The sequence below is a fragment of the Echiichthys vipera genome (assembly GCF_963691815.1).
Source record: "Echiichthys vipera genome assembly, chromosome: X".
NCBI classification, from domain to species: Eukaryota; Metazoa; Chordata; class Actinopteri; order Perciformes; family Trachinidae; genus Echiichthys; species Echiichthys vipera.
In genome coordinates, this window is record NC_139825.1 from 30359378 (window position 1) to 30371288 (window position 11911).

Here is an 11911-nt window from a genome sequence, read left to right on the forward strand (position 1 = left end):
TATGTGTGTGTGTGTGTGTGTGTGTGTGTGTATGTGTGTGTGTGTGTGTGTGTGTGTGTGTGAGAGAGTTGTTTTTTCTGTGTTTTCCTGTTAAAAGAGAGAGCGAGTTCATCTCTTATGCACAATGCACATATATGCACCCGTTGGAGGATTATTAATAGCAAATCAAAAACTTTGTTTCCATAGTGACTGTTTGAGTCCATTATTGAAAGTGTCTCCTGTTGTTACCATGACAACAATCCAGCAATGGCAAATGAATGTGGCTCACAGCTGAGCCGGTGATCTCTCCATAAACAAGCTTAGCACCAAACAGGTGGAGGACTGGAGGGATGACAATGAGAGGGTTGAGGGAATGGAAAAACCTTTTTATGTATGCACTCATCAATACATACTTGTACGGCTTCAAGTTGACTTGATTTGCTATATTTACCTGTATACAATATCCAACTTTGTCTATGTACATAGCAAAATAATCTAAGCCTTTCATGAATCCGGCTTTAGGTTGGAAGAAACTGACAGAATTACATTAGGTTGAGTACTATTGAGCCGTTGTCAGTCTACATTTCAGTCATCCATTTCTAAGTTCTTTGAACTTGAGTCCACTGTTACACTTTCTAATGCAGTGTGTCTGTGTTATGTCGTTATAAATGAGTCTGATTTCCATATATATTAAATTATTATTATTTAATTACCAATGATGGCTGATTATTTGGCCTTTGTAGTGTTTTCTGTTGAGTGGGATTTGGGCTTTAGGTAAGACGGTGGAGCTATGACAGACTTTTGTTGCAACATTTGTTACTCTGAAAGATACTTAATCTTCATGGCACATTTTTTCTCTTTGTACTTTTTATTGACATATTTTTATCTCTTTCTTTATGTTTGTATGACATAAATGTCCCCAAGTATTTGGGGTTAAGCATGTATGTATGAACGTACACATGTACATATATATCTATCTATGGTCATTTTCATTAGGTGCTTGCAACATTTTCTCTATGCTCTGTGCATCAGTGACTTATGAAGCTAAGTAAGACTTTATGAACACAAAGAACATGCTTAGGTTTCATCTTAGATTCAGTCTGTGTTCACACAACTTAATCCTTGACTAACAAGGATGTGGGTGTATGTAAAAGGTGCATCGAGTGAAACACCTTGGATCAACATCCTGTCTTATGACACTCAGCACCCATGATTAAGGATCTTAAAACAGAAAGTAGTAGTAAGTTACACTTAACTTTTTTTTTCAATCTGATTATTCAATAACTTCCAGAACATAAAAATGTAATTATGCCTGTTCAATTCCAAAAACCAACATTCACCTACATAAAGACATTGTTTGTATCTTTAAGGTAGAATAAAGTGGGGCCTGCAGCAGGATTGATCCCAGCTGACACTTGGGACTGTAATCTTAATGTAATGTACAGGTGAGCATTGAGATTGTCACAGCAAAAAAAGCTTGCCTCAAAATAAAAATTAAACTCATGCTTCACGGTAAAAAAAAAAAAAAAATCAGTCCTTCCCCTCCCCAAATGTCTCAGACGCGGACATAAACTCATGGTGAAAAGCCAGAGAAGCTAAAATCTAAGTAAAACTCATTACTGTAAGTTATTGTCGATATATTTTATATGTGTTTACTTTGCATTGTGTTGGCCACTCTAGCTACCAGCTTTATTGTGTCTTTGTAACGTCCGTTGACGGATCCTCGAGAGTTGGCACTTTATTAAGCACACCTGTACAATCAAATGTCATCTAATACAGCAGCAACCCAATAACTCCTATGTTTGTAAATTGTATCAAGTTTAGTTTTTGTTGACACTGTGTCAGACATGTTGACTCAACTCCATGGTAATTTATGAGGTTTTATATCTAGAGGTGCTGTTTCAGTGTGAACTGCCTCTCCTTAAGAGGTGTTTCTAATGTTCTGTCTACAGTAATTTACATGCAGGGAGCAGAATATCAGCCTCTCAATGAAATGTTTTGTGGCCGCCGGTTTGATGACACTGTATCGGAGAGGTTTATCAACAGGGTTCATCTGATGACACAGTGTAAACAAAAGTAAACATTAGAAGCTTCGCAAAGACCTATCGCAGCTGTTCTACTGCTGAAAATCCACAGCAGGATTACTGTATTAATTTGCATTAGACCGCATACACTGATCACACCCAAATAATCCTGTTTACTCTGCGGAAGATGTCACAAGATCTGTAATGGTGCTCTGAATATTGTGTTTTAATGTGATTTAAAATGTGTAAGAGGTTTACAAGATTTTTAAGTCTTTGAATGTTTCAATAAAAAGCACAAAAATAGCTGTTTGTGATAACATTGTGCAAACGATGATCTGAGCAGATGAAAATGTAGGTGCAATTTCATGCCAAAACAGTACCAAATTGCACTGCACCACCTTATATGCTTTAATAGAGACTCATCTGTGCCATACCACCTACTTTGGTGTAAGCAAATTAGTCAGGAGCCATGGAATTACCAAACTGGTAAAAGGTGCAAAACATGGCCGGAGAAAAACAGTGTTGTTACTACCGCTGGCTTTGACACAGTTACATGTGTGCTGCTTGCACCACATCAGGTTCCCATTAGAGCCTGTTACTGTGTATCCGATTAAGCATTAAGCTGTTTATCTGAGGACACTAACAGGGGCAACCCAGCCCAAATACACTTGACACATTAACAAAATACAGCAAAACCTTGTCAGGATGCTCATTGCACTGTAATAAATTCATGTACAGTCAATCCTTACCTAATATGGTCTATCTATTAATTACACAACAACAATTACTTGCCCGAATAGTTGAATGATAATTTATAAAATCCAAGCCACACAAATGCGTCAGGCTGTCTGAGAGAACAGTTAACACGTACAAATAAAATGCATCAGTAAAGATGTAAAACCACGCACCCTGCTTTATTCCAAAGCGTGGCAATGTTTCCTAGAGTGTGAAAAAGCCATTAGACAAAGCTGAAACACAAGGGTTTTTTGCCACTGGCGCTGACACACTTACGTTCCCAGGATCTCTTTGAAGTCATACTGATCCTTCACATCTGTGGTCTTCTTTTTCCAGGCATGGCAATCGTCACCAAGCGGCATCTTCTTGTTGTTACGGTCAGAAACAATACTATCGAAGAAAAAGAGGACAAAGAAGGGAAACTCATTAATACAGTACAACTGCTTTCATCCACCACCTGCAGTGCGGCTCACTAACGACACCCGTAGTATGCAATACATGATGTTATGTAGGGAGAAACAGACATGTGATCTGTGATCTTACAAACACAGAGGCAATTCAAAGTACTTTATATTAACCATGTTAGCAAAAACCCAGAATTAGAGGCAGGTCCCAGTGCTTCTGTTTGAGCTATGTTGTTGTGTAGCAAATATTACATTTTTGGGGGTTGACGGCTGTAATTTGCATTAGCCCCGAGTGTTTGTGGGTTGGAGAAGAGAATTTCCCGCAGCTAAAAATCACACACAGTGAAATGAAGCAAATGATTAATTGGTAAACACCATCAAATGTTATGATGCCAAAAGGATAACTTCTACTTTACAGGTTCAGGCAAGGAACTGGCCTACACTTAACAGTTACATTATTACAAGCAGCTTGACAAACAAACCGTTGCAAAATGTGGTCTGTCTGTTACACAGACAATTGCATGTGTCTCAGGTGACTTAAGAATGCAGCAAATCCTGCTTCCTCTTTTAAACAATTTTCAGGCACAAAACACATCGTAGGAAACAGGATATTGAACACAGGCGTCAGGCTGCATTTCATCCATCATAATGAAATGCTTATCACAGGTTAACACAGGGTAAAAGTTGTTTATGTGAGTCCTGCAACTTTAGGTTGGCAGATAGTGCAGAGGATCTGGTCTTAATCTATGAGATTTATTTTCTTTATTCTGGCATGTTATGAAGGGTTAAGTCCTGCAGTCGTGTTCAAGTATCTTTATAATCTACAAGAGCGGGATTTATGGTAGAGAGGACTAAAAGTCGTGTTCTGTATCTACTAATAAGTAAACTATAACCTAGTTTCACTCTAGTAACCCGACTTGCCATATTAGAATGAGTTCAAGTATACAGCCGTTTGTGTTTTTATGGCACAGCCGTGTAAGAGCTGCATAAAACCCTGGTGTTTATTTTCGTGTAACAATTCTATTGTCAAACTAACAATGGTGTGACTGGAAGATGAGCCTCTGCCTCAAGAGTCACACGGTTAAAGAGCCAAAACTCCAAAAGAAGCTTATCTGTCTATATGTCAGCTTATCTGTAATGACTGTGTGACTTTACTGAGCTTGTGTAATAGTGAAGCTTAAGTGAGGTGATACAAATTAGCTTCCTGAACTGTAAAGTATGAAAAACCCTCCTAGCTTTAAGGTAGAAAATACACACAAACAATGTATTTGTCAGAAGAAGTTAATACTCTTTGTCGTCACCACACTTTTAAGAGCAGGAGTGATCACAAAGGACACTGCTGTCACAGCTATCACCTTCTAAACTCAGAAAGTGCCTATAACACAAGACCTGGAAGACTAAAATAGCCGTGTTCATATCAGCATGCCTCACTTCTCCTCTGCTCCTGCTGCCTGCCTGGCAACTTCACAGTCTGTCTATAGGAGATGATGTAACATATTGTTGGATTGTACAAGAGTCGTTTTTTCAAAGACTTAGAAATTTCCTATTATTAGTTCAAGTCAACTCATTTAAATGCTGAATGGTGTGTATGAGAGGCATTAAGGGATAGAGAGTGGGGAGCTCAGCACTTCGGTTATCTCAAAATATATGTTCATAGGCCTCTTCTAGCTGCAGTGAGGTGCAGTTACTGAGTGCTGCACACACATACATACACACACACACACACTAACACACACACGCACACACGCAGACGCACACACACACACACACACACACACACACACACACACACACACACACACACACACACACACACACACACACACACACACACACACACACACACACACACACACACACACACACACACACACACACACACACACACACACAGTGGTCACCTCGCCACCTTCACTAATGTCAGGAGTCGGCTTCATGCAGGTTGTCATGGAAACCCAGAGAAGCTGCTATGGTATCTGAGAGTCGACTTTAAGGTGGAAATCATTCTGGTCACTTCAATGGCTGGCTGTAGTGTGTTTATAAGTTTTAATAAAAAACTCAAGAAGGACCTGGTGTTTGGTTATTGGATACGGATTAGAGAATTATAAATTACACACAAGAAGCAGTACATACCGCATCTGATATAAATACACTGAACAATGTTACCAAAAGTACTAGGAACAAAACATATAGTTTAACATTTAAATTGTTATGATTCATAATCTCCTCCTCTACATTTTGCAGGTCATTTAAAGCAACTGAAGTAACAGGAAGCACCACATTTCTAAACTTGGCATGATGAAGCAGCATGCAAAGTAATGTGTGTATAGGGGAAGCAGTTAGAGGAAGTCCACTCTGATGTGTGAAAGCTGTGTCGGTAAATCTGCCATATGGTCCGATGTTCATGCAGTCTACTGTTGGGGACAAACCAACAATGCAAAGTGTACTGTAACTCTATTCCTCAGTGCATCTTTAATTCGACACCGGCCTCTCTCTCTAAGAATTGAGGATCCACTACTGAGCGAGATTTTTTTTCCCAATGCTTTCATTGAAAAATGATCAATGGCTGGTTATAGGGCTGGGCGATATGGTCAACATCTTCTATCGCATATATAGAACTTATATCTCGATACAGCATGTTTTAGGTCATTCAATAAAAATAAAATATACAAATATTTTTGTACACTCCTGTGTGAATAAGATACTTTTTCTCGTATTTTCTCGTTTTCTTAAGAACTTTAGCGCAAAATAAACATAACGCGCAAATATCAGAAAGTAAAGCATAGTCCGAATGACGTAAATAATGCTGTAACACAGTTCGGCCGCTGCTTTTTCTACATCGTGATTGAAACGATATATAAAAATATACATTTTGATACAGTTTTGACAACATCGTCATATCATCCAGACTTCCAGGCTGGTCAACGAAAAACTATATTGTGATAATTATGCAAATAGTAATAAATAATATTTCATTATGTACAAATATCACTCATTTGCATTACAGCCTCTTGTGAAATGTAGAATTTGCTTGCTTTTCTCTATTTAAAAATTGATGTCACCAGCACTTTTTGATTATCCCCGCCCCTATTTAAAGACATTAGCCCACTAAAGGCTTTGGAAGAAGAATTAATTGGAAATGAAAATGATAGTTGCAGCTGACCTTATCCTGACCATCATTTTTTAGACAGGGCATCACAGCACACCTGTTTACAGAGTAGCAACCTTCAGGCTAAAAATAACTGCAACGGCACAAGACTATTTGGAGGAAAATACTGAAGCCAGAGAAACTGTGAAACACTCACACACACAGCTTGTTTGTAGCATCTCACCTCGCTTTTATGGAGATTCATGGAGATTCATGTTAATTCATGCACTGAGAATGAGTGATAGTGAACATCAAAGTAATTTTAAATCTATGGATGCATCAACCCTTGCTTGTCACTGGTTGCGTTCATTTTTTAAAATCTACAGGAAATACCAACATGCTCCTTAATCTCCTTCATAACTCTTAGATTTCACTTCGATGCCACAAACATCTGGATGTGTTTTACATTAGACCACTTCATATGACATTTCAAAAATCACATTTCAAGCAATTTATATATTTGTCTATTATACATTATATATGTTATATATATTATATATCATTCAAACAGCAAATGCTATAAACAGCAGAATAAGGGTTAAAGTTTAAGACACAAGGGGCAGATAGGGGCCAGTTTAAACATATAGGAGAGTGGAGGAGAGAGACACATGCAGGTATCATATGTAGAAGGCCAAAAACAGCCCCTCCTTGTCCACTGATATTATGAATTTTTGTAAAACAGGTGACGATAAGCTGATCAAAACCCATGAAGCAAAAGGATCGAGGAGGCTGGAGGTAGGGAGATGCACGATTACCATAACCACATTCCCTGACTGGTATGGGACATGCAGCATTCATCCTCGTTTAAGGTTAACACAAAAGAGAGTCGCTGTACTCACTGGTTTCCCATTCCTGTGATGTGCAGTGGACAGAAGAAACACACACACATACACATGACCACAGTTAAATGTGACGAACCAACATGTGTTTAAGGTGTTAGAGCGTGAAATTTTGTTTGCATGGTGTTAAACCTTTCGGAAACAGTTGCATACACACAAACAGAATCAAACATACAAACAGACAAACTTATGGAGCTAATAAGTCAAAAAAGTTAAATTAAAATTGAGCTGTTGAACGCACATCGAGTGAATTCCACTTCTTATCTCTTAACTGGATGGCTCATGTCTCTACAAAGGTGCAGATAACAATCTGACACACACGTTGGTTCTCTTTTGTCTTTAACATGGTCAAATGTAGATTTTGGTCCGCTTTAATTACTTTTATTTCACAGCTCAGCAGGTAATCTACTGCACGGCTCAAACCTGTGAGGCATCTGCTGGCATGTTACGAAACAAAGACTCAACTTATGTGCATTCGTGTTAAAGCAAATTCAATATAATAGAAATTTACTGTCTTTTCAGGTCGTGCACATGAATGCATCTAAGATCTTTTAGAGATTTCAGAGCTTCAAAAGATGGGACCCTCGTAATCAGCGTAAAATTTGGAGGACTAAAGCTGAGCAGTCTTTTACACATCCAGCTGCCCAGATATGGGATCACATTTTATACAGTATAATGCATTTTGGACACCCCAAACTTGTTTTTTTTTTTTTTACCTTAATGGCTTTATTGTATCACTGTAAATCTGGAGTATCAGCGATAAACACATCAACCACAGTGAAATTCATGCAGCAGCTCACAGAGGCTAAAGCCAGCACAACAAAACTCCATTGAAACATTTAGTACAAACAAACAAAATGAATCATTGGGTCAAACGGTTGAACTGACAAAGATCCTATGTTTCTGCGGTGGTAGGCGTGAGTTTTTTGTTTTTTTCCCTGTGAGCCAAGACCAACATGTTTAAAAGCCTGAGCACAGTGAGAGCAGTGAAGAGGCAGTTTGTGATTCCCTTGAAGTTGAATAACTTGTGAAGTCTATCAACATTAACAATCACTGGAATAGAGGAAACTATTCAACTAATCTACACCATCATCACTCCCTCACCAGAGGGGCTTGCCATGTTGTCTACATCCAACACTGCTAATGTCCCTCACTCCATCCACCCCTCCATCCCACTGGCTGACTGGCAAAACAGAAAGATTTACTGACAGCAGTCTGATTGGGCAGCTGGTGTCAGTGACGCACAACAAATATCCTTTCAAAAAGAGCTTATTAATTCACATGTAGACTTCTCCTCACAATATCCCATTGACAGCAGAGGGGAGGAAGTGTGTGTTTGTGTGTGTGCGTGTGTGTGTGTGTGTGTGTGTGTGTGTGTGTGTGTGTGTGTGTGTGTGTAAGAGGGAGAGAGTTGAGAGGGAAAGGGAAAGAGAAACAGAAAAAGGGAAGGAAAATATGAGAGATGAGGGAAGGGGTACAAACTAAAAATAACCGTCATCCCATGTTTACTAAAAGAAAAAACGAAACGCCATTTCTGCTGTAAATTTAAATAATAACACCACAAATGCTCTCTCAAGTCATAGCCTTGAGTTATTTAAAATTTGGTCAGACCATAGTCATAACTTGACTTTATTATATCACGTTAATTCAGAGAACAGTGTTAGTTTTACTGGTTTGTATGGAGGAAGAAAAGCAAGCCATCACTTCAGTCCTTTGCATATTCCATGTCAGTATCTGCAGCTTCAGTTACATTTACAGGTCATCTTCGTGTTAAATGACAGTAACGTGCATCTGCATAACGAGACTGGCGGTTAACTCCAGCAGCCTCACCCCCGTAGTAACGCTACAGTCTTTGAGAAAGGAGTCAGAATTAAAGTTTGTGTTGTGACGGCGTAGCAGCGGTCGCTCTTACCTGAAATGTAGCGGTCAGTAATGTCCAACAGCAGTGCCCAGTGTCCGCCCGTTCGTCTCTACAACTCGGGAGCGCTCTGCTGCTCTCACTCGGTGTCTGGACTTGGAAACCTTCACCAGCAGCGCTCATCCTGACGTCATCTCAGGCGGGGCGGGGCCATGTGACCAATCACCGTTCGAGCTGTGGCGCACAGGTAAACACTTCTGCGATACTATTGGTCAGCTCTCTCCATCCCCCCCGTGACACCTTGCATGACACCCGTACTTAACTTCTGATTAAAAAGACTTGGAGGTGAATTGGTGTCGGTGAGCAGCAGCCTCGGTAATGGTTATAACAATTGACCTCTGCTGAAAACTAATACACTCACGCTACATGGTGGTGATGCAAATTAGCTGATGCAGAAATTAGTTGTGATTGTAGTAGTAATGGCATGCAGACTGCATGGTCAGTGGTGGATTAAAGTGGTCATGGGCCTCTAGGCTAGTGTTAGTTTGGGCCCCCCACATTATTAATCATCTGAAAAAAACCCTGCTAGAATTCAATTCAATTCAATTTTACTTATAGTGCCAAATCATAACAAAAGTTATCTCAGGACACTTTACAGAGTAGGTAACACACACTCTATGACTTATTTAAGATTTACATAGACCCAACAATTCCCCGTAGAGTACGGTGGCAACGAACACCTTCCCTATAACAGGCAGGAACGTGGGACAGACCCAGCTCTGTGGAGGACGGACATCTGTCTGCACTGGTTGGGGAGGAAGAAAAGGAACAGAACAGAAGAACAGTCTGCAGCCTTGAAAAATCCTGTCAATTTAGGAATTTTCTTTAGTAGACCTTGGTCCTGTTGTTCTTTCAGTCATTGTGCTTTTCTTTTTCATGCTCCGCTATCCTTTTTTTTTTTTTACAAATTTACTGCCAGTAAGTTGAGTTCAGAAGTTCAGTACTGTTTAGTGACAGTGAGTGAGTATCATTTGACAACAAAACTGACCTTATGAACCCATCCACATGATGGCATTTGATTGGGTAAATGTGTCCCATATCTGTCCAATCAGTGACTTATTTTTTTCTAAGGGCCCCAATAGGAGGCACGTTTTATTTCCCAGTGAGGTAAATTAAAACAATTTTTAATAGTCTGGCAAATCCTTGGGCACCTAGCCTGCAGCCTAGGCCAGCCTGTGCATTAATCCGCCTCTGGAGGTGGTGATAACTTGCTGCTTAACCCTTCATGATGCAGTGGTCAGCAAGTAGTATGGAGGAGTAAACATGACTTAAACTGAAATTCCGGCTTAAAGTCATCCCATTTTTTTTTTACGGCAAATACACTCATACACGTTTTTTTTCTGTGTAACAACTATTAACAGAGAAATCCCAAACAGTCGCTAACAATCACTAACAGTAATTAATGTAATGTACTGCGGCTAGCACTGATTAGCTCGGGACAGTAGTAAAGGCATCAAAATGTCTTTTTTAACCACTAATACTGCTTAAAATAACACCAAACCTCTGCAGTAGCATGAGAAGAGTCCTGACACGTGAACCGAAGCACCAACAATAGTTAGTGAACCCGGAGTTCACTGCTCAGTTGGCTTGGAAACCGAAGGGTCACCTGTTCAAGTACCCATATGGAACAAGAGTGGAGGGAGGCACTGCCGAGGTGCCCTTGAGCAAAGCACTGAACCCCAAAACTGCTCTGGGAGCTTGTCATGGGGCAGCCCTCTCAATCTGACATCTCTCCATTAATGCATGTGTATAAGACCTGTTTGTGCATGTGTGCATATTTGAGGCCTGTGTGTATTAGTTTAAAAACAACAACAAAAAAAAGAGTGAAAAGTGATTTTCCCCTTGCGGGACTAATAAATCAAATCAAAAAAGTGTTTGAAAAACATACCAACTGGCCCCGGTACCAGCTCCTCTCGTAGTAAAATCCATTTAAGTTGATTACCAAACGCAATCCAAAAGGAAGCAGCCCATTGATGCTTCAGTCAATGTGTAAGGACTCTTCTCATGCTACTGCAGAGGTTTGTTGTTATTTTGAGCAGTATTAGTGGTTAAAAAAGCCGTTTTAATGCCTTCACCGTGCTCTGATCCGTGTTTGCGAATCAACCTGATTTCTCCATAAATAGTTGCTGCATGAAAAAGTGTCTCGCTGGCTTATTAGATTAGTTTATTTGCTGAAAAAGACCCTGGGATGATTTTACGCTGGAATTTCACTTTAAGTCTCAATAAATAAACAAATGAATAAATAAATGCTAAAATATTTGAACAAGCAAATAAACGCATGAATAAACGGGACCTCCTACCTCATTAACATATGGACACAGAAATACATAAATAAATAAATGTAGGTGAATAAATATATAGAATTAAATGTAACGGATGTATTTATTTATTTATACATTAATTAATTATTCTTTTATTTATGTATACATTTATGTATGCATGTATTTGTGTAATAATTTATTAATGCATTTATTTATTCATACATTTATTTGTTTATGATTTATTTATTTATTTGTTTGTTGAGACTTAAGTCACGTTTAGTCTTCCATAAAGTGCTTTGGTGCAACCATTCGTTTAATTTTCGTGTTTTTATCATAGCATGCTTCACGTGGTGGTCTAGTGCTCCATCTAGAGCATTGCATGGCTCCAAACAGGAGAGATAAAGTCAAGTTTTGGTCATTTTTATTGGAAAAAAAAAATTGGTTTTGTGTTATTAACTTAAAGCATTTTAAAATAGAAGGGATTTATATAACTTTAATTTAATGAAAGTTGCATCTCATTTATGCCTAAAAATCTCAGCGCCACATCTGCATCTTTCCCCAGAGTCAGAACTAAACTAAATGGAGAAGCAGCGTTTCGTTTTT

At 39.1% G+C, this 11911-nt stretch overlaps 1 protein-coding gene across 2 annotated transcripts in view; it reads right to left on the bottom strand.

The window, feature by feature from the left end:
* The window catches only part of camk1b (calcium/calmodulin-dependent protein kinase Ib), a 38825-nt gene extending 29696 nt beyond the window's left edge, over positions 1-9129 (bottom strand). The window contains exons 1-3 of one of the 2 annotated variants that reach the window (XM_083938849.1): positions 9042-9111; positions 7130-7142; positions 3015-3128 (exon numbers count right to left, since the gene is read on the bottom strand). In XM_083938849.1, the coding sequence (XP_083794975.1) occupies positions 3015-3128; positions 7130-7140 (125 nt within the window). In that variant the 5' untranslated portion in view covers positions 7141-7142; positions 9042-9111. Of the gene's footprint in view, positions 1-3014; positions 3129-7129; positions 7143-9041 lie in introns of both variants that reach the window. The other variant, XM_083938850.1, reaches the window with a different exon arrangement.
* Positions 9130-11911: the final 2782 nt, after the last annotated feature.